Here is a 24,355-nt window from a genome sequence, read left to right as displayed (position 1 = left end):
TAATCAAAGTCTGTCATCAGGAAATGGACATTATAGTACAAATCATATAATTAACTCTGAGATATAAATGTATTGCTGCAAGAAGGAAGGACTGTTCGGCACAGCTTTGTGGGCCAAAGGGCCTGTATTGTGCTGTAGATTTTCTATGTTTCTATGTTTCTAACTTTCAAAATCTGTGATCAGTTATAATGTGTGTAGATTGTGTCACAAAGTATTGTGTAACTAAGTCAAAGAAAATCCCTATCTCAAAAATAACAATCAGAAGTAAACACTGTTAGACAATCCTTATGTATGGTATAAAATAATCTATTACTTAAAGAAAGTGCCATAAAATCTTATCCTCGGGGGCTAAATCAAGAGATTAAAAAGCCCATCATCTATATATTTAATTTTTTCTTATTGAAGATACTTATACAGTATGCTTGTGCCTTTATTTCATTACTACCTGAATCCTTTGTTTTGATTGTGCTTTTGTTGGAGTCTTTTATCATTTGCCTGACCCACTAACAATAATTTAACTGAGTTTCAGCTTTTATTTTATACACAGGCGTTTGCAGAAAATATTCTGAAATGAAGGACTATCCTTCTAAACAAAGCACTTCCTGACTCTGAAATAAATCACAGACATTTTGTTAAATTCCCAAATTTAATTGCCAGTAAAATGAGATGAACAGGGGCTTATTTTAGGTTCCAGGACACAGACAGAAAATGCTGCCGACATTTAGATTGTCAGCCAGTCTCGTAAAAAGTTAATATTTCAAATTGTGCTGTGCATACCAGAGGTGTTAACACAAGTAAATTAACTTACATTTATATAGCAGCTTTCACGTCCACGGGGAATCCTAAAATATGTCACCACTTCTGAAGCACATATATCCTTGTTATTTTGTAACATACATTTATTGGTTACGTATGGGGAAGAAAGAGCAAGGAAGTCATTTATTTCTCTAAGAGAATGTCAGAGGGATTTTACAATAATTCAATAGTTGGCAAATTTTTACTTTCTCATCTGATGCTCAGAATTTTGCCTTGAGATTCTTGACAAGGTCTTCTGATTTATTCGTCCATATTCAGAATCAGGTTTATTATCACTGATAAAAGTTGTGAAATTTGTTATTTTGCGGCAGCAGTGCAGTGCAATACATAATATATAGTATAAATTATAATAAGAAATGTATAAATACTTTAATAAGGAGTGCAAAAAGAGCAAAAAATAGAGAAGTAGTTTTCACGGGTTCATTGTGTGTTTAAAAATCTGATGGCAGACGGAAAGAAGCTGTTGCTAAAATGTTGAGTGTGTGTCTTCAGGCTCCTGTACCTCCTCTCTAACTGTAGCAATGAGAAGAGGACATGTCATGGGTGATGGGGGACCTTAATGATGGATGCTGCCTTTCTGAGGCATCACCTGTTGAAGATAGCCTCATATTATAACATAATTAATATTACATTTAACATTTCTGTAATGCCACAGTAGGAGACCAGTCAGCACAATCAATCTCAAAACCACTTTGCAAGTGTTCCTGGCGGTCGTCATCCTAGTCTGTTTACTGCAGGATATGGCAGTCTGGATTACATTCTGCATTGTCTGGACTGGGGTTTGAACCCGCGATCTTTCTCCCTGATTTGGATTAAGACTGCTTCTCCCTGGAACAAACTGCATCATGTTTTAACACTGTAAAATCACTCTTGATACATTTCACGGATGTTAACTAGGTGCTGATGTTAACAAAGCCTCTGTTAAATATACTTCCAAACAACGGCAAAAATGGTAGATTTTTCAGCTCGCGCGATTAACATCTTCGACAAAGTCTCCACTTCCACCAACTTAAATCAAAATCAGCGACTGTGTTCACCTCATGTTCGAGTGAAACGGAAAGGTAAAAGGCTGTATTTTAGTGAGACAACTCCGCCTTAACATGGGCACATCCTTGCTTTAAGAGTCTGCTTCTCTGGGAGAGCAGCCGTTCAGTGCCCGTGGGCTGTCTCTTCGACTTTTTTTTTGTGAATGAAGCTTATTATTTATGCATGCCTCGCTCGTTCATTCATGATCTTTCTCCCCTCCAACCCCCCCAACCCCCACCCGGTCTCCACAGGCTGATCGAAGCTTGTTGTTGTTAAATCCCGTCTAAATGCTCATAAACGGTTAACAATGGAGCACAGGATGGATGGTTATTTGGATCAGCAAGTGCCTTATACGTTTCCAAATGTGAGTATGGCCATTCCACGAAATTTCGGGTTTCTGTCAAACTTTGAAAAATAATGACGCCAAAAAAAATCCGAATAGGTTAAGAGAAAGTTTGCTTTGAGTTGCATGCTCTGGCTGAATGCGTGTGTCTGTTAGTGATTGGGTTTATTAATGAAACAAAATTTGTTTGCAATCACGTTATTAAAATGACAACCAAGATCGTGAAATTAACAAAAATCAAAAGAAATAGGCGGCGGGGAGGTGATATCAACTGTTTGACTCCATGTGTTTGTTGCATGATTGAATCAGACTGACAGGTAAAGTTGACTACAGCTGATAAACAACAAATTTCACAACATATGCCGGCGATATTAAACTTGATTCTGATTGTGATTCCAAATGCTCCTTGAAAATTCTCACTGTAGAAAGCGCATGATCCTGGGACGTTGGAACGGGCTGTGATTGCCAGGAAGAGGAGGTACATCGCCAAAGAATTAACACCGGACACAGAAGGTAACAATATCAGGCTTTTCATATATCTTAAATAAAATAATAAATCTACATTGCGAAAGCTTCACTTTTAATCAAATCCCCACTTAGTTTTACATTTGGAAAATTATTTCCTTTTCAGATCTTTTCCAGGATTTAAGTCAACTTCAAGAAGCATGGCTTGCAGAAGGTGAGTTCAAAAATATTTTTGTATATAATCCTTCAGTTCGCGATGTGGGGACCTTTTCGTTGTAATTATTTCTTTCTTTGTTTCGCTATTCATTTTTGTTCCCTCCCCCCGTCCATTTATCGCCAAAGGTTAATAGTTCAGTTAATGACACCTCTTAATCTCTTCAAACATCAGCGGGGCATGATTCCTCGGCCGCCGTGCTCGGTACAACCCGCCAGCATATTTTGATAGTTACAACTGAGTTTTTTTAGGTCCACTCTCTGAGCTGACCAGAATCTGAACCAAGTGAGACTGGCAACTCGCGACATTTTATTTTTTTAAATTCTCTTCTGATATTGACTTTTACGGTGCCAAATTTTTATAACCAAGAAATTTCAAAGCACATGCACCGGTTTACGGCTAATAAAACTGTTGTAGAGGACTTCTTTTCAGGATAGGAGATGAACGAGTGACTGGCTACTCTTTTGCTCAAAAAAGCGACTCAAATTGAGTCCATCGTCTGATAGCACGCAAGACAGTGTTTAGACACATTGTCTGCATAATTTGATGTCTCTGCAACGAAATTGCAGAGAATTTCTGAAATCGTTGGAACCGTCCGTTTATGTATTATGTATATGATTGTGCAAAAGATGGGATGATTCGGTTTACCCCAACGCTATTTGAAAAGTTCTGAAAGGTTGGGGGTTTAAAGGAGAAGTATCTCCTCTTAATCCTTTGTCTGGATTGTAATCTGATAACAGCAACACAATCATCAAGAGCTATGTAAAATACGTGTTCAGGCAGCCCATGGAGTTAACCTTTCTGATTTAAGTAACTCACATCCTTTTCAAAATAAATTGTCCACCTTCATGTATTTTAGTTTAATTTTAATCAGAATTAAGGGTCAACAGCTCACCTCATTTGCAACTCGTTCACTGTAAATTTGTAATGAATTCTACATCTAGATTTAGTATGTCTTGAATGAATTGTTAATTTATGCTTGTGTGCCCTTTGTTATTGATTGAAAGTAAGGTGTAGTGTTTCTCCAGTAGTATTGCCAAACCTATTGATTTTCCTAGCCAAAGGAAAAGTCGTTTTTAAAAGAAGAAAAAAAATGTGGGCGTGGGTTAAATTGTCCAAATTGGTGCTGAATTGTAATTTACAATGGAAAAAAAAGACACCAATGAGGGAAGGTCTGGAGACTGGGACTAAGTGGGTAGGGCTTCCAAACAGCCAGAATGGGCCCAGAGATCCAAATGATCTCCTCACTGTCCTGTTCTGTGAACTTCGAGGACCGATGGCCTCACTGCCCAGGTAGGAAGAAAGTTGATCTGTCCTCAAACTCCTGGCTAGAATGTGTGCTTGTGTGTGACAGGTGAAGACTGGATCCAGGTTTGCCCTCCCCTGGTCAAACTGGTCATTCTGTTAGACAGAGAATGGGTGATGCACTTAACGATCTGCCTGCACTCAAGGAGATATATTGCAGCAAGAGCCAGTGTTTGCAGCTCTGGATGGGTAAAAGTGTATTGTTTAATCTGGAGTTAGAGCCTGATTCTTTTCGTGTGGTATTTTTTTGGTGTTTGACTTCTGATTAGAGTTCTACCTCTCAATATCTCATTTAATTCTGCTTTGTGTAGTGACCAAGAATACTCCTTAATTCTCATTAAAAACAGGAAATATTGGAGAGGCATAAAGGATCTTTTTCGTTCAGAGAACATATTTGGAGTCTATTTCAACCTTGCTTGATCTTTCTTTGCTGATAGATTTATTCTGTATCTTGTCATTATCAGTCTTTCATTCAGAATTTTAGAATTTAAAAAGTCTTCATTTCTATTCTCCCATTTCGGAGTCTCTTTTCAACTTTTTTATTTTCACAGGCTGGTATGATTTATTGGTCAAATTGTTTTTGTTTTTTCTGTTTTTCCTCATTTGTTTGCTGTGCACATTATTTCAATTTTCATATTGCTTTATATTTCATGATAGAGTAATTTTGATTTTGTAACCATGGATTAATAGATGAATATTTAGTAAAAGTGAGAAGGCTATTATAATTTTTGAATTATTTCCCATGTGGAGATATAAATTTTAAATGCTTATCAATATTATTAGTATATTAATTAGAGCCAAGTTATATTATTCCACATAATAAAAGCTCGAAGATCAGCCAGTAGAAATAGATTACTACTTTAAGAGAAAATAACCACAGCTGACCTTAAAATTGTGTGCAACACGCACACAATGCTGGAGAAAATTTGGAGCTGGATTTCCAGCATCTGCATATTTTTTCTTATTTAAAATTGTGTAATTGTCGTTGAATAATAAATAAAATATTTTGCCAATGATTTGAGCACCATGTTTTCTCAATCAGTTGAAATCTGCTCCATCTAACACAGCGTTTCATAATTTAGGGAAAGCACAGAGCTCATTCCTATGTGTGGAATATTGCAGGCAGTGGACTGATATGTTCTCTATTGCATGTAAGACCCCACCAAGATTGCGAGTTTTGTAATGTTTCATCATTATTTCTACTGCCATTAATGAATATTAAGACTTCAAAGTTTGATGGCAAGTTCAATTACAATGCAAGGTGTATTAAGTCGGTACCCTTGCCATGTGCAACCATGCTGTTTCAATGCTCCTCGGGATGGCACACAGTGGTGCATGAGAGGGATCTGGAGTCTTCTTAGAATGCTAAAAGTTTGGTTTGACATTACTTGGGTTACGTGTGACTGGCAAATACTACAATTGACCAAATAGTAACACTAATCACTAAGTTAAATATTTTATATGTTAGAAAACAATTTCTTATGCTGTCATTTCTAGCTAGAATTTTGCAGTATGTATTTACAAACAGTGATCACTGAGCCAGTGTGCAGGATTCCCAAAGAGTTAACTTGCAGGTTGAGCCAGTGTTAAGAAAAGGAAATATGATGTTAGCATGAATTTTGAGAGGACTAGAATATAAAGGCAAGGAGATAATGCTGAGACTTTATAAGGCACTGGTCAGACTGCACAGAGTATTATGAGCAATTTTGGGCCCCTTATCTTTTTAAACAAAAAAAAGATGTACTGGCATTGGAGAGGGTCCAGAGGAGGTTCATGACAATGATGTTGGGAAGGAAAGGGTTAATGTATGAGGCGCGTATGACTCTGGACCTGTGATCACTAGAGTTTAGAAGAATGAGCGGGGGATCTGTTTGAAACCCATCAAATATCAAAAAGCATAGATAAAGTGGATGAGGAGAGGATGTTTCCTATAGTGGAGAGAGTCTAGGACCAGAGGACAAAACCTCAGAACAGAAGGACATCCCTTTAGAACAGAGATGAGGGGCAATTTCTTTAGTCAAAGGGTAGTGGATCTGTGGAATTAATTGCCACAGATGGCTGTGGGAGCCAAGTCATTAGATACATTTAAAGCGGAGGTTGATGGGTTCTTGATCAGTCAGGGATTCAAAGGTTACGGGGAGCAGGCAGGAGAACAGGGTTAAGAGGGATAATAAATCAGACACGGTAGAATGGCGGAGCAGATTCGATGGTTCAAATAACCTAATTCTACTCCTATGGTCTTGTAACAATGTGTGATGGAGTAAAAAATAATTGCAGTTCTCCTTTTTAAGTATTCCACTGGCTTACTACAACAGCAGATAATTTAAGTTTTGAATTCTGGATAGTTTCAGCTGCATTTGGTTACGAGAGTATCTATTTAGTTCCATAGTGAATTGAATTGCTACTATCAATGTCATTAGTAAGGTGTAGTGAGGAATGGTGCAAAATCCTTCCCAATTTGCTTGCTATATACATTGGTCTAGTGATGAATGGTCTCTCTGTTAACTGCTAGTTGAGTACCACCTTGTTTGAGTGTCTAAGGCTTATTGTACTGTCAGGCAGCAACCCAGCAAACACCCCAGAGACCTGTACCCATTCACTTTGTTTGAAAAGATCAATCATAGACGTAGCTTGTATTGTGAAAGTAATAAAATTTTGGTTTTATTGATGCTCAATCTAGTTGGAAAGTTAAAATGGATTATGTTAAACAGATTAAGGGATCTATTTTCCAGTTACTTAGTGAATGAATGCACTAACTTTTATCTTGCTGGTCTTTATAGACCTGAGTTGAGGGAGCATCATGTGTTCAGAATGCTTTTCGTTTGGTCTCCACCAAATGAAAAGCATTGGATTCCTATCATAGCAGCTGGAGTACTTAAATTCAAATTTAAATTTAATGTAGATTTTTTTAAGCTATTATAAGAGGTATAACAAGATAAGCTCTTGGCCTCGCAGTCTACCTTGTTAAGATCTTTCACTTTATCATTTACCAGAGCTGCAATGTTTCGATAGATTTTACACTTTATTCTGCATTATTATTGTTTTAGTTCATTTTAGCTCAGTGCACCGTGTAATGATTTGATCTGTGGAAACAGTATGCAGGACCAGCTTTTCACTGTACCTTGGTATATGTGAAATAATAAAGCAATATCAATACCAATGGTGACTGTGAAACTACAGAAAGCTGGTTCACTAGTATTCTCTGGGAATGACATTGGCCACACTGGCCAATATGTGGCTCCAGACCTGTTAACATGGTTGATTTTTTTAAACTCCCTCGCCAGGGGTGGACAATAGAAGCAGATCCGCATCCTGTGAATAAATAACTTAAAATAAAAAAAGGCAAAGAAATTCCAAGGCAATCGCTCCTCTATATCATCAAGGTGCTGTGAACATTACGAGTTAAAGGCTGTGTGAGTCAATTCTCTCGTGATCACTGGAGGCCCTTGTTAAAACGTGCACGTGCAAATACTGATCAAAGGGCAGGATCTGGCTTAATGTGGATCATCATCATTCCCAAATACCCCATCATAATGACCTATCCAGTACTGACACTTAACATCGAGAGCCCAGCACAATACAATAGTTGTACTGAAGATCTTGTAACTTCTTGTTACCTTGACTGTATTTTACAATGGAAAGCAGTTGTCACGTATTCAAAATTCTAAAATTTTCCTCCCTCCATATTCCAGCTCAGGTGCCAGACAGCGATGAGCAGTTTGTGCCGGATTATCACTGTGAAAGCCGTGAGTACAGTTCTTTTCACATTTAATCAGTGATTTATGTGCTGATATGGAAGTCTCTCTTCAGTAAATGCCCAATACAGGATTGGGCTCCACAAAGCAAACATTTCCCTACAGCTACACTACTAAAGTTCCTTTTGTGTGTGCTATACACACAACCATGTGATTTGGCAGGTGTGGTGCAGGCTTGGGTGGAGAAAGAAATCAAGACTATTTGGGAAATTTGAACGAAAAAATAATTCAGAATCAAATTTAATATCACTGACACGTTGCGAAATCTGTTGTTTTGCGGCAGCAGTAGATAGCAATACATAAAAAAACTATAAATTACAATAAGAAATATAAAATATTTTATAAACATCTAAATATTTAATAATTATATAAATTAAGTAAGTGCAAAAAGAGAGTAAAAAATAGCGCGGGAGTGTTCATGGGTTGGTTCGTTGTCCATTCAGAAATCTGATAGTGGAGGGGAAGAAACTGTTTGTAAAATGTTGAGTGTGTGTCTTCAGGCTCGTGTACCTCCTCTCTGATGGTAGTAATGCGAAGAGAGCTCGTCCTGGGTGATGTGAGACCTTCGCCGTTTTGAGGCATCGCCTTTTGAAGATTTCCTCATTGCTGGGGATGCTAGTGACCATGACGAAGCAGGCTAAGTTTGCAACTTTCTGCAGATTTTTTCCATCCTGTGCATGCTATAAAGGAGTGCAGGAAAGAAGCATGCACTCCTTCCACATATGTTTTCACTATTGTCACTCCTACGTCATAAAACCTATATTTTATTGAGCCTGGATTGTTTGGGGATAAGAAACTTGGCATGCAAACACAACAGGAGCTGCACTTCTAAACTGTAAAGAGACACCTATAAATAAGAGGGTTTCTGTGAGGACTGAGAGTTTCAACAGGTATTGCATATTTGAAGCCTGCAGTGTAAATATATCACAAAGGATCTCTAATCCAACCTGTCTCCCGCTCAGTTGTTTTCTTCCTTCAGGAGGCACTTTTTGTTTGCCATGTGAGATGGTGCCCCTCCTCCAACGCTGACCCATGAGGTGAAAGCAGGCGGCTCTTTCGATTTTATGAATGGGTTGTTTGTAATCTATAACAGTAAGAGTTGGCTGCAACAGGTCATTATGGGCAGGAAGTGCTTCCATATATGGCCATTAGTTTGTTTTACTGGTGATGTAGTGCTGACAGATCTACAAGTGCCCCTTGCTAGAGAAATGACTTGTTGCGTAACATATATTGTCTATAGAAACTAAATAGGTCTGCCAGATGGAATTTATTTTACCCTCACAGCTTACCTACTCGCAAGTAAAGGATTTCTTTATTGACAGATGCATTTGTAGTAACATTTTCTATTGATTTTTTTCCCCCAGCGTTTTAGAGCACCAGCATTAATAGAGAACTGCCATGGAGTTGCATGCTAACGCAATCACAGTTCCATATCCAGTCAGCAAGGGAAAGCTTTTAGTTAATTTAAAGCTATTTTGGCTCAAACACTTTGCTTTTTAGTTGACAGAGTTTGGCCTAGAAAAGTTAGTGTATGCATGCAATTGGGCTGAGTATAATTGCAATAATCAGGTTTATTATCACTGACACGTTGTGAAATTTGTTTTTCAGCTCAGAGCAATAGGTGAAAAATGATTATAAATTACTATAAGAAATGTATTAAAAAAAGGTAGTGCAAAAAGTGAGGCGGTGTTCACGGAACATTCTGAAATCTGATGGCAGAGGGGAAGAAATGTTGAGTGTGTATTTCCAGGCTCCTGTACCTCCTCCCTGGTAGTAGCAGTTAGAAGAGGGCATGTCGTGGATGGTGAGAGCTCTTAATGATGGATGCCACCTCTTGAGACATCACCTATTGATGTCGTAAACACGAGGAAATCTGCAGATGCTGGAAATTCAAGCAACACACACACAAAGTTGCTGGTGAACGCAGCAGGCCCGGCAGCATCTCTAGGAAGAGGTACAGTCGACGTTTCGGGCCGAGACCCTTCGTCAGGACTAACTGAAGGAAGAGTGAGTAAGGGATTTGAAAGTGGGAGGGGGAGTGGGAGATCTGAAATGATAGGAGAAGACAGGAGGGGGAGGGATGGAGCCAAGAGCTGGACAGGTGATTGGCAAAAGGGGATATGAGAGGATCATGGGACAGGAGGCCCAGGGAGAAAGAAAAGGGGGGGGTACCCAGAGGATGGGCAAGGGGTATAGTGAGAGGAACAGAGGGAGAAAAAGGAGAGTGAGAGAAAGAATGTGTGTATATAAATAAATAACGGATGGGGTACGAGGGGGAGGTGGGGCATTAACAGAAGTTAGAGAAGTCAATGTTCATGCCATCAGGTTGGAGACTACCCAGACAGAATATAAGGTGTTGTTCCTCCAGCCTGAGTGTGGCTTCATCTTTACAGTAGAGGAGGCCGTGGATAGACATGTCAGAATGGGAATGGGATGTGGGATTAAAATGTGTGGCCACTGGGAGATCCTGCTTTCTCTGGCAGACATTGATGTCGTTGATGGTAGGGAGGTTAGTTCACATGATGGAGATGGCTGAGTTTTCAATCCTCTGCAGCTTTTTCCAATCCTGTGCATTGGCTCCTTCCTGTCTTTGTCCTTCCAGTCTTCAGTTGTCCAGAGTTAAAATGGAGGCCAACATCTGGTGTGGGGGCAGGGAGTGGGAACAGCTGTATGCTGTCTATGGTTGTGGGAGGGAACAATGATGATCTGCCTTTGGTGGGGGAGAAGGGGATGATTGATTGGGCTCTCTGCTCTACTTAGGTTTGGGGATAATAACGGGGTCCTGGCACCTTGGGGGTTGGGAAGATGTGGATATGAACAATTGAGGCCTGTGCTTTGGTAGTGAGGAGGGCATGAATGCCCGAAGCCTATGTTTTGGTAAGGACTGTAGGTGAACAATCATTTGTCTGAGCTTTGGTCAGTATGAAGGAAGGGATGATGAAGGGATGTGCTTTAGTTGAGACGCAGGAGAATGAAATGTATGGGTTGGGTCGTGTTGCAGGGGATGGGGAGAACAGGTGGATGATAAGGTAAATAAAAGACGCGTGATAGTGAAACCTGATCGTGTATGGCAGTGTGAAGAACAAGATGTCCTGTTAGTGACCAAATGTGGTGCTCATTTCCCCAAACTGTATACCAAAAAGAGCATTGGGCAAAGGATAACTCCCCCAGCCCATTCATCAATGTGTCACAGTAATTCACTCGACGGTATTCTGTCAAATCACTCAGCAGTGGCAATTTTCGTATTTCATTCAGGAAAAAGAAAATTGATTTTCAATTGCACAATGTTAAGTGATTGAATATCTGTTTGTATTCTTTCCCTGTGTCTTCTCTGTTTGTCTCTTTCTGCCTGTCTCTGGGTCTCTCTTTTTGTTTGTCTTTCTCTGCTTTGGTCTCTCCCCTCTTTCTTTTTCTCTCTGTCCCCCCTCCTCTTTAGTTTTAGTATTAGACAATAACTGTCTCTGTCTCTGCTCCAGTAGGACAGGCCTGAAATGAGATTCCTGACTGGTGGTTAGGTCTCATTTTATGATTCAGAAACATTAATTCTAATAGTTGTACTGCTATTCTGGGGGAGCTAACGTAGTATCAGAGGGATTAAACCTGGAGTTTTCCTTGCCTTTAGAAACTAGATGCTTCAAATACTGGGAATTTGAAATAAAAATAGGAAATTCTGGAGATAATCAGCTGTCAGGGAGTACCTGTGGAACGAGAAACAGAGCGAACATTCCAGCGTGATCACTTCGTTTCCACCTCCACAGATGCTACCTGACCTGTTGAATACCAGCTTTACCTCTACGACTCAGTTAATTTTACTCGAGAAACTCACAAAGCAATCACTAGTTTTTAACTTGGATTTGCACTGGCAAATTCATCGTGTCCATGTGAGATTGCAGAGTATGTCTCTCTGTGTACTTGTAGCATGATAGAAAAAGCCAGGATTTGCAAATTTTGGTCTGTCTTTCTGTAAGTTTACCTTCCCAGATGGCTTGCTTTATTAGACGCTGAACATGGATGAAAATGCAATGTTACCTTCTGTATTCATTTATTTAAAAAAAAGAACAGGATTCAGCTTTTTGAGATTGCTTGCAAGCTTAATTTAATAATAATCTAAATGCATGCTGGTTGAGGTGGGTATCACTGATTACAATTCAAATCCAGAATTATTAGATCAGTGCAAACATGAGGAAATCTGCAGATGCTGGAAATTCAAACAACACACATAAAAAGTGTTGGTGAATGCGGCAGGCCAGGCAGCATCTCTAGGAAGAGGTACAGTCGACGTTTCGGGCCGAGACCCTTCGTCAGGACTAACTGAAGGAAGAGCTAGTAAGAGATTTGAAAGTGGGAGGGGAGGGGCAGATCCAAAATGGGGGAAATCCACCATTATTCCTAGATCCCTCTGTTCTACTGCATTCTTCAATGCCCTACCATTTACCACATATGTCCTATTTTGATTAGTCCTACCAAAATGTAGCACCTCACATTTATCAGCATTAAACTTCATCTGCCATCTTTCAGCCTACTCTTCTAACTGGCCTAAATCTTTCTGCAAGCTTGGAAAACCTACTTCATTATCCACAACTCCACCTATCTTAGTATCATCTGCATACTTACTCATCCAATTTACCACCCCTTCATCCAGATCATTAATGTATATGACAAATAACATTTGACCCAGTACAGATCCCTGAGACGCACCACTAGTCACCAGCCTCCAATCTGACACACAGTTATCCACCACCATTCTCTGGCGTCTCCCATCCAGCCACTGCTGAATCCATTTTACTACTTCAATAGTAATACCTAACGATTGAACCCAAAATAGACACCAAATTTCAAGCAACACACATAAAAATTGCTAGTGAACGCAGCAGGCCAGGCAGCATCTCTAGGAAGAGGTACAGTCGACGTTTTGGGCTGAGGCCCTTTGTCAGGACTAACTGAAAGAAGAGATAGTAAGAGATTTGAGAGGGGGAGGGGGAGATCTGAAATGATAGGGGAAGACATGAGGGGGAGGGGTGGATCTAAGAGCTGGAAAGTTGATTGGCAAAAGGGATACGAGGCTAGAGAATGGAGAGGATAATGGGACAGGAGGCATAGGGAGAAAGAAAGGGGGAGGGGAGCCCAGCGGATGGGCAAGGAGTTATAGTGAGAGGGACAGAGGGAGAAAAAAGAGAGGGGAAAAAATAAATAAGGGATGGGGTACAAAGGGGAGGTGGGGCATTAAAGGAAGTTAGAGAAGTCAGTGTTCATGCCATCAGGTTGGAGGCTACCCAGACGGAATATAAGGTGTTGTTCCTCCAACCTGAGTGTGGCCTCATCTTGACAGTAGAGGAGGCCATGGATAGACATTATCAGAATGCAAGGAAAATGTGTGGCCACTGGGAGATCCTGCTTTCTCTGGCAGACAGAGCATAGGTGTTCAGTGAAACGATCTCCCAGCCTGCGTCGGGTGACTTAGTAAGAAAGGAAACCTGACCATAGGGTGCATTGCACTTAGGAAATAATAACACAAGAATTAGGTGCAAGAGTAGGCCTTTTGGTCGCATCTACTATGCATTAAGATGATGATTGGACTTCCACCCTTATTGTTATTCTCCTGACTAACCCCATATTCCTTGATTCCCTTAATGTCCAGAAATCTATCTGTTCATTTGGGGGGGGGGGCATGATGATTGGGATGCAGTTCTTTTTTTTGTACTGGCAGGGGGAGGGGGTGGTTTGATGTTTCTCTGAATGACTTCCTTATTCCTTCTTTGTTTCGTGGCTATCTGGAGAAATACAAATTTCAGAGTTCTATGCTTTGAACCTTTATCTCTGTTTGGGATAATCTCAGTCATTGTGTCCTCACAACCTTCTGGGATAGAGGATTCTAAAGGTTCACCGCCCTCTTGAGTAAAGAAGCGTCTCCTCATCTATGTTCAGAGGGCTTATCTCTTATCCTGAAACTGTGCCCCCTGAATTTAACTCTCCAGCCAAAGTAACAATCGTCCACGTTTCCACCTACTGAGCCAAGTAAGAATTTTGTAAGTTTCAGTGAAATCATCAGTCTGTCTTCCTTCTAAATTCTAGAGAACATAGGCCTAGTCTATTCCATGTCTGTACGTACTGTACAACAAACCCATCATCCCAGAAAGCAATTTACCAAATCTTCACTGCACTCCCTCTATGGAAAATAAATCCTTTATTTTATGGAAGGATATTAAAACTGTACTTTGTAGTCTAGAGGATGTTACAATTTTATTCAGATGCCTTTACTCCCTTGCTAACATTCTCCTGCAATAAAAGGCAACACACCACTTACATTGTTCTTTATCTATTCCACATCCTTAAAGAACTCCAGTAGATTAACCAAGCAAGGAATTGGCTTTTAGACTGGATTTGAAGTTTTTCTTTCTGCTGTGGTTTGGATGTGAAGCCAGATCTATGAAAAGTAGAATTAAATTTGAAACTTTAGTCTTTCTCTATTTGATACAGCTTAATATGTCATGAAATCATTGCAAACTGTGTTCAAAGTTAATTTTATTGCTTTTATAGTGTCCAAAGTAATAACACTGTTCGGTTATTTAGTCTACATACAGCTGTGTCCTGGCACAAACTGGCCATTTCTTGTTCAAGATAAATGTCCCTTTTTATATTCTCAATATATACATATACAGTTGCACAAACATTACTACAACCGAAAAGAAACTTTATTTTAACTTCATTTGTAGACTGTACAAAGTTGTGAAGTGACTGCAGAAAACCTGTAAATATGGGCAGGTTATGTGAGTGGGCAAAAAAAAACCTGGCAGGTGGAATATTGTGAGAGAAACGTGAGGTTAACAATTTTGAAAGAGACAAATGAATATTGTTCAAAGGTTGTGAAATAAATAATGGAACTAGTGGAAATCTGGGTGTCCTTGCATACGAGTTTTTAAAAATTAGCCGCATGTACAGCAAGTGATTAGGAAGATTAATGGAATACCAGTGTTATTGCAAGAGGAATAAAGTACAAAACTAGGGAAATCTTGCTGCAATTGTACAAGGTCTCTGTAAGAAGTGTTGTACATAGGTTCAGTCTCTTTTTATTACATTTACAGCTTTCCCCCGCCATCCGAAGGTAGAGCGTTCCTATGAAACGGTTCGTAAGCCGAAATGTCGTAAAGCGAAGAAGCAATTACCATTTATTTATATGGGAAAATTTTGTGAGTGTTCACAGACCCAAAAATAACCTACCAAATCATGCCAAATAACACATAAAACCTAAAATAACAGTAACATATAGTAAAAGCAGGAATGATATGATAAATACACAGCCTATATAAAGTAGAAATGCTTCTCTACAACAATTGCCGGCACAGATCTCCGTAGCGAAAATCTCACGCAAGCGCTGTTGGCATAAACGCGCTCTCTAGTAACCTTTAAACTATGAAGCTGCCAAATCTACCAAATAACACGTAAAAATACACAGACTATATAAAGTAGAAATAATGTATGTACAGTGTAGTATCACTTACCGGAATTGGGAAGACCTCGAGCACACTGATGATGGTGTGTTAGACTGAGTCATCACAGGTTGGGTGGTGCAGTGGCCCCCACCCTCCGGGCCGCCGACTGATACATTGCCGCGAAGCACGCAGGGGTAGCCGGGAGGCACACAGCACATCTTTAAGAAAAAAGCCGAAATAAACATGCTAATTAATTAGGTGCTGCCCAGCACGTGAATGTCGGTGCAGAACAGAGACGATTGCCGACTGCATCAGCAGTGATCTGGGCCGACAATTACGTGCTAGGTGGCACCTAATTAATTAGCATGTTTATTTTGGCTTTTTTCTTAAAGATGTGCTGCGTGCGTCCCGGCTACTGTTGCATTTTCCGCGAATCGGTATCTGTCCGTGGCCTGGGGGTTGGGGTGGTGGGACACTGGGGTGTCATCTCATCGTCTGTTTCCATTAGAGCAGGCGGCTCATCTTCTTCTATCTCTGCCCGCCTCGATGTCGAAGGTCGAGGTTTGTCATCTGCTGTGGCTGATGTGGAAGGCTTGCTTGACTGCTGAGCCTCGTGCATTTTTCTATCACACAGTTCTTTAATAAGGACTCAAACCATCCTACAAATATCTGCTAAACCAACGTACCCTTTCAAAATTAAAGTCGTACTTTATCATTACTCATTCGGTTTCGATTGCTATCCTTTCTTCTTCCAATTGCATCAGCTCTTCATCTGTCAGTTCTTGGTCATGGGATACCAAAACCTCTTCAACATCATGTTCGTCAGCTTCCACGAGCCAAACTCACATTGTCCTTACTTTGTTCACCACGATCAAAACGCTTAATTATGTCTAGTTTTACGCTAAGTGTAACACCCTTACGAGCTCTTTTAGGCTTTTCCAATACCTCAGAACTCATCTTGCAAACGGCTGCTCAATGCAACATGTTAAAGCAATGCAGTTCCCAATCCGGGTGAGAGCAGCTGCTTGGGGCGCGCGCTGAATTTTTTTTCGTAAAAGTGAGGTTTCGTAAAGCAAGCATTCGAAAAGCGGGGGACACCTGTAACCATATAACAATTACAGTACGGAAACTGGCCATCTCGGCCCTTCTAGACTGTGCCGAACTCCTACTCTCACCTAGTCCCACCGACCTGCACTCAGCCCATAACCTTCCATTCCTTTCCTGTCCATATATCTATCCAATTTAACTTCAAACAACAACATCGAACCTGCCTCAACCACTTCTGCTGGAAGCTCATTCACACAGCTACCACTCTCTGAGTAAAGAAGTTCCCCCTCATGTTACCCCTAAACTTTTGCCCTTTAACTCTCAACTCATGTCCTCTTGTTTGAATCTCCCCCACTCTCAATGGAAAAAGCCTACCCACGTCAACTATATCTATCCCCCTCATAATTTTAAACACCTCTATCAAGTCCCCCCTCAACCTTCTACGCTCCAAAGAATAAAGACCTAACTTGTTCAACTTTTCTCTGTAACTTAGATGAAATACAGGCAACATTTTAGTAAACCTCCTCTGTACTCTCTCAATTTTATTGATATCATTCCTATAATTCAGTGACCAGAACTGTACACAGTACTCCAAATTTGGCCTTACCAATGCTTTATACAATTTCAACATTACATTCCAACTCCTATACTCAATGCTCTGATTAATAAAGGCCAGCATACCAAAAGCTTTCTTCACCACATGAGATTCCACCTTCAGGGAACTATGCACCATTATTCCTAGATCCCTCTGTTCTACAGCATTCTTCAATGCCCTACCATTTACCATGTATGTCCTATTTTGATTAGTCCTACCACAATGTAGCACCTCATACTTTTTCAGCATTAAACTCCTTCTGCCATCTTTTTGCCCACTCTTCTAACTGGCCTAAATCTCTCTGCAAGCTTTGAAAACCTATTTCATTATCCACAACTCCACTTATCCTAGTATCATCTGCATACTTACTAATCCAATTTACCACCCCATCATCCAGATCATTAATATTTATGACAACCAACATTGGACCCAGTACAGATCCCTGAGGCACACCGCTACACACCGTCCTCCAATCTGACACACAGTTATCCACCACTACTCTCTGGCGTCTCCCATCCAGCCACTGCTGAATCCATTTTTCTACTTCGATATGAATGCCTAATGATTAAACCTTCCTAACTAACCTTCCATGTGGAACCTTGTCAAAGGCCTTACTAAAGTCCATATAGACAACATCCACCACTTTACCTTCGTCAACTTTCTTAGTAACCTCATCAAAAAATTCAATAAGATTTGTCAAACATGACCTTCCATGCACAAATCCATGTTGACTGTTCCTAATCAGACCCTGTCTATCCAGATAATTATATATACCATCTCTAAGGATACTTCCCATCAATTTACCCACCACTGGCGTCAAACTCACAGGCCGATAATTGCTAGGTTTACTCTTAGGACCCTTTTTAAACAATGGAACAACATGAGCAATACACCAGTCCTCTGGCACCATCCCCGTTTCTAATGACATTTGAAATATTTCTTTCAGAGCCCCTGCTATTTCTACACTAACTTCCCTCAAGGTCCTAGGGAATATCTTGTCCGGACCCAGAGACTTATCCACTTTTATATTCCTTAAAAATGCCAGTATTTCCTCTTCTTTAATCGTCATACTTTCCATAATGACCCTTCTTGTTTCCTTTATTTTACACAATTCAATATCCTTCTCCTTAGTGAATACCGAAGAAAAGAAATTGTTCAAAATCTCTCCCATCTCTTTTGTCTCCACACATAGCCGCCCACTCTGATTCTCTGAGGGACCAATTTTATCCCTCACTACCCTTTTACTATTAACATAATTGTAGAAACCCTTTAGATTTATTTTCACCTTACTTGCCAAAGCAGCCTTGTATCTTCTTTTAGCTTTTCTAATTTCTTTGTAAAAGATTCTTTTTACATTCTTTATATTCCTCAAGCACCTCGTTAACTCCAAGCTGCCTATATTTATTGAAGATCCCTCTCTTTTTCTGAACCAAGTTTCCAATATCCCTTGAAAACCATGGCTCTCTCAAACTTTTAACCTTTCCTTTCAACCTAACAGGAACATAAAGATCCTGTACCCTCAAAATTTCACCTTTAAATGACCTCCATTTCTCTATTACGTCCTTCCCATAAAACAAATTGTCCCAATCCACTCCTTCTAAATCCTTTCGCATCTCCTCAAAGTTAGCCTTTCTCCAATCAAAAATCTCAACCCTGGGTCCAGTCCTATCCTTCTCCATAATTATATTGAAACTAATGGCATTGTGATCACTGGACCCGAAGTGCTCCCCAACACATACCTCCGTCACCTGCCCTATCTCATTCCCTAACAGGAGATCCAACACTGCCCCTTCTCTAGTTGGTACCTCTATGTATTGCTGCAAAAAACTATCCTGCACACATTTGACAAACTCCAAACCATCCAGCCCTTTTACAGAATGGGCTTCCCAGTCCATGTGTAGAAAATTAAAATCTCCCACAATCACAGCCTTGTGCTTACTACAAATATCCACTATCTCCTTACAAATTTGCTCCTCCAGTTCTCGGTCCCCATTAGGTGGTCTATAATACACCCCCATAAGTGTCACTACGCCTTTCCCATTCCTCAGTTCCACCCAAATAGCCTCCCTAGACGAGTCCACTAATCTATCCTGCCAGAGCACTGCTGTTATATTTTCTCTTACAAGCAATGCAACACCTCTCCCTCTTGCCCCTCCTATTCTATCACACCTGAAGCAACGAAATCCTGGAATATTTAGTTGCCAATCACACCCCTCCTGCAACCACATTTCACTAATAACTACAACATCATATTTCCAGGTATCAATCCATACTCTAAGCTCATCCACCTTTCTTACAATGCTCCTAGCATTAAAATAGATGCATTTAAGAAACTCTCCACCTCTTACTCTCTTTTTATCCTTAATGGAGCAAACAACTTTGTTATCTTTTTCTTCCTTCTCCCCTACATCTTTGGTCTGAGTGCTCCAGATCTCTGTCACCTGCCTATCCTCCCTCACACACTGTCTACTAGCTTTCTCTATTTGTGAACTAACCTCCTCCCTCCTAGTCTCTTTAATTTGATTCCCACCCCCCAACCATTCTAGTTTAAAGTCACCTCAGTAGCCCTCGCAAATCTCCCCGCCAGGATATTTGTCCCCCTAGGATTCAAGTGTAACCCATCATTTTTGTACAGGTCACACCTGTGCCAAAAGGGGTTCGAATGATCCAAAAACTTGAATCTCTGCCCCCGCTCCAAACCCTCAGCCATGCATTTGTCTTCCGCCTCATTGAATTCCTACTCTCACAGTCGCATGGCACAGGCAGTAATCCCGAGATTACTACCTTTGCAGTCCTTTTTCTCAACTCCCTTCCTAACTCCTTATATTCTCCTCTCAGGACCTCTCTTTTATTTAAAGAAGAGTGTTCGTTGATTGAAGGTTTACTAGATGGATTCCTGTCCTCATGAGGAAGAATTGAGTAAACTGGATCAGTATTGTCTGGAATTTGGAAAATGAGATTTGATCTTGTATACTTCCCATCATATTTGACAGGATAGCTGATGTTCAAAAAATTTCCCTTCGTGGATGAATTCAGAACATGGAGGCATGGTTTCAGGGTAAAACAGTTATTCACACAGCAGCATCAGACGAGCAAAGAGGGCACTCACTCCCCAAACAGTTTTAAAATTAAGGCTCTACCATGGGTCGCTCATTTTAGAAAGAGAAGATAGCATTTACTTTCTCAGAGGGCTATGGATTTTTAAATTTATCTCCCTTGGACAGTGAGAGAGACTGAGGCTTGCATTCTATTCCATGCTCACAGGTTATAACCAATGAGGGAATTAAGAATTACAGGGATCATAGATAAAAGTGAACCCAATGCCAAAACCAGATTGGCACTGACCTTGTCAAATAATTAAGTAAGGTTGAGAGGATGTATGGGTACTCCTGCTCCTATTTCTTATGTTCTTACTGCTTAAGGTCTGGTTAAACTGTTTAATTGTGTACTTGCTATCTGCCCAAACTCTGGTTGCATAAAGTCAATTTGACCCAACAAAGTAGTAAGCTCCTAATTAAACCAGAAATCCCGATAGATACAGTTTTATTTTTTTGACCTCCCAACAGAATAGTTTGATTCAGTTCTCAAATCTACTTGTAGACTAAGCATATTAGTCAGATTATGAATGGTGCTTTTGACTGTGGCATGAGCTGGTGTGGTGTTTAAATACAGTGTATAGAAGTAACACTAACGCTGCATTAAGTCCTCACAGTCAAAAATATTTTTAACTCAACACCTTAATTCATTCAAAGTTCCAGTGTTGAGTTCCGTATGCATTTCTTTGCCAAATACTGGAGGGAAAACAACATTAGGAAAGGCTCCTGTTAATTTCGGGTCTAGTTTTCAGCCTTGTGTGTCAAAATCCTAATGTATAGGGGTTGAGTATGAGGATGGGAAAACCCATTGATTCACAAAAAAGGTGGACAAACCCAATGTTTGCTTCAGGTTACATTAATGCATTGTTTTGTCATGGGATGAAAGGGAGTCTTTGCATGTGGAGGAATGAGCTATTTGAGGAATGTTACAGGTCTTGTATTCATATGTGTTTAATTATGCACATCATGAACAAATGACTCCCAACTTCCTGGGGCTGCACATTACGTCAGCTGTGTTTCCACAGTGCCTCCAGCTGTCTCTATAATATTGGCAGTTTATATTATTAAATGAAGGAGTGTGCTGCAGTCCATTTTATCAGGACGGGTCCTCCTGAGTTGCTTTTTATTCGGTTTGCTAATGATTTCTTTGTCATCAACAAGAAAGCTGATGAATTAATTGCAGCAATAAATCTGTGCATCTTTCCCAATTAAAAGTGAACCAAATAAAACTCAAAAAATCTTTGTCAGTCGGTTTATCTTGGAAACCAATTATATCTTTATGAAAGGCAGAGGTTTATCCATAACCCAAATTAATACCCTATTTAAATGGCCATTGGTAAACGAGTCAACATGGCTACGGTTTCTGCAGAAACGTTACCCCTGGAATTAACTGGGCTCATTCAGCTGATCACTGAGGATTACAATTTAGATTTTGATTGTTTCCTCCCCTCTGTCTCCACGATGTACAGGTGAACATGACCCCACCTGCTCTGAAAAACATCTCCTATCTTACCCAACCTATCACTCTTAGTTTCAATCCATGTTCCAGCGTTGATTTCAAGAATCAGAGCCTCATGGGCAGAACTCAAAACATTTCTTTACTTAACATTCTGCACACATCAAAAAGTAGCTACACCAGGGAACTGGAAACTGTCTGGTTTTCTTTCCCTCACCGAATGACGGTCATAATATTCCACTTCCACCTTTTATTAACTTGCCCCACGTCAAGGGCTAAGTTGGAAGAACTTTCTGATGTGCAAGAAATTGTAAGACATCTGGGGATTCACTCCTTAAAGTGGGAGGTCCCAGAATGCGATGTGTGGCCTGCAATTATCAATTATGCGAAGCGGACTTCTTAATTTGTGTTTACCAGCCTTGGTTAAGTGGTAACACTCAAGCAGTGAGTCAGGAGGTTGTGGATTCAAGAACCACTAGGTTTGTGCACATAATCTAACATTTCAGTCCAGCCCAGAATGAGTGCTGTACCGTTGGAGATCCTGCTTTCTGAGCAATATTCTGCTTGGATCCTGTGGTTGCAATGAAGACGAAGTTGTCATCATTACATCAAAGAACATAGTACATTACAGCACAGTACAGTACCTATGGCTCACAATGTTGTGTCAGACTTTTAACCTACTCTATGATCAATCTGACCCTCCTGTATAGCCCTCTATTTTTCTGTCATCTATGTGCCTATCTAAGAGTTTCCTAAATGGTCCCTCATGTACCTGCATCACCACCACTCCTGGTACAACAGAAACAGTATCTTCTAGTGTTAGCATGTGTATAATTAAACTTGGAATTCCAGTGACTCCTGGAGCATCAAATGGAACTTGCACATAGGAAAACAGCAAGCGAACAAAAACATGATATGTATATATAACTTATCCTCTATCTAATGACCTGAAGACTTTATTACTGTACTTTTAATAGTCTAGTCTTATTTATTGCCTGAAAACTTCTCTACAATTTCAAATAAATCTATTGTTTATGGATTGTAATCTCTCAGCTAAATACTTCAAAATGTGATGAAAATTCTAAAACTTTGAAGTATTTCTTACCTTGCACCTTAATGTGTATAGCCCAATCTTTATTTCAGGTTCTGAAAAATAGTAAAGGTTATGTCTATTCCTTCACTGTTTCCTGTGTGTGAGAATTGATTAATGGAATTAACTGCTCAGTGAACTAGATGACATTACTGTAAGCAAACTCCAGGAACCAGTGCTTGGCAGCAACCAATGTGGAGAAAGGGAAAGATCAGCACAGCAATCCTCGAGGGAAGTTTTCTTTGAGGTCAGAACTGAATGCCATTGGTTCACTGCCCGAAGTAAAATGTAAGCCAATAAACTAAAGCCCCTTCTGCTCAGTCAGCCAAATGTAAAATGCTATCTGAGGATGCTTCCTGAGCTGCTGATTGTTTTCAGCATTTTCTATTTTTGATTCAATTCTTCTTTATATCCCAGCCTACATTTATCCCTTGATTGCTATCAGAAAATGATGATAAGAGGTCCATAAGACCATAAGCCATAGGAATAGAAGCAGAATTGGGCCATTCGACCCATCAAGTCTGCTCCACCATTCCATCATGGCTGATTTTATTCTCCCTCTCAACCCCATTCTTCTGCCTTCTCCCTGTAACCTTTGGCACTCTTACTAATCAAGAACCTATCCATCTCCACTTTAAATATACCTAATAACCTGGCCTCCACAGCCAACTGTGGCAAAGAATTCCACAGATTCAATAGATTCACTCTGTTTCTCTTTCCACAGCTGCAGACTGACCTACCGAGTATTTCCAGAATGATTTTTGTTTCAGATCTCCACTATCTTGAGTATTTTGCATGTGATTTCCTCCCTCCATATTAGAACCTTATTGCCTGGCTGTTTACTTTGTTATGCACTAATGTGAATGCAGTGCTTTGCTGCAAGATTACAATTAACATTCTTGCAAAGTACTTCACTTGCTGGTGGGTGGAGTAGTGGCATCCGCACCAGACTTCAAGGTGAGTGGTCCGTGCTGGGTTGAGTGTCGAGCGAGCACCTCGGCCTCATTAAAAAAGACATGCTAAAGAAATGGCAAAATTGCCACCCGATGCGCCACAAGGGGTGAAGAGGAACAACAATAATGCATTTCACTGGGTCTGAAATATTTGTGATAGCTTGTATTGAGAAAAATGCTTAATAAATATCCTGTTCTTTATTAAACCAAATTAATTATCATAATTAATTTTATTTAAACTTACTTTTCTGTTAACTTTTAAACTTTTTGATCATGCAGGGCCAGGAAAGGCAGCCCCTTGATATATTTGGACCAAACAATACTCTGGACCATGGTCTAAAGAGCTGAAACCAAAATAATGCTGTTTCTAAAACATCATTCTATCTGTTGATATGTGTCTCCTAGATTCCAAGACTCCTTCCGCCTCACCATTGTGTATTTTTTTTTTGCTCTCTTTTTTCCCCAAATGTCTTTGTAAGAGTCTTCAACATCAATTGTGCACCCACTTCCTCTGCTAGGACATTAAATTGATTCGCCTGTAGCTTTTAAAAAAAAAACCTGCAGACAGTAGAAATTTGACACAAAAACTGAAAATGCTGAAGATGCTCGATAAGTCAAGCAGTATCCATGGAGAGGGGAGCAGAGTTAATTTTAAAAGTAGATGATCTTGCATCAAAACCCGGTCTTTAGTTATTTAGTTTCAATTATCCTTCTTCCGTATGTATACTCATGTTCACAGCATTCCAGTTCACACAATCATTATTC

At 40.1% G+C, this 24,355-nt stretch overlaps 1 protein-coding gene across 4 annotated transcripts in view; it reads left to right on the top strand.

The window, feature by feature from the left end:
• Positions 1–24,355, top strand: part of etv4 (ETS variant transcription factor 4) — a 117,527-nt gene that overhangs the window by 15,611 nt on the left and 77,561 nt on the right. For all 4 annotated transcript variants that reach the window (XM_063036973.1, XM_063036969.1, XM_063036971.1 and 1 more), the window contains 4 exons: positions 2,094–2,206; positions 2,611–2,698; positions 2,817–2,864; positions 7,862–7,915. In XM_063036973.1, the coding sequence (XP_062893043.1) occupies positions 2,150–2,206; positions 2,611–2,698; positions 2,817–2,864; positions 7,862–7,915 (247 nt within the window). In that variant the 5' untranslated portion in view covers positions 2,094–2,149. The remainder of the gene's footprint in view (positions 1–2,093; positions 2,207–2,610; positions 2,699–2,816; positions 2,865–7,861; positions 7,916–24,355) is intronic.

Source organism: Mobula hypostoma, chromosome X1, assembly GCF_963921235.1.
Source record: "Mobula hypostoma chromosome X1, sMobHyp1.1, whole genome shotgun sequence".
Taxonomy (NCBI): Eukaryota; Metazoa; Chordata; class Chondrichthyes; order Myliobatiformes; family Myliobatidae; genus Mobula; species Mobula hypostoma.
This window is presented reverse-complemented; position numbering and strand designations above follow the sequence as displayed.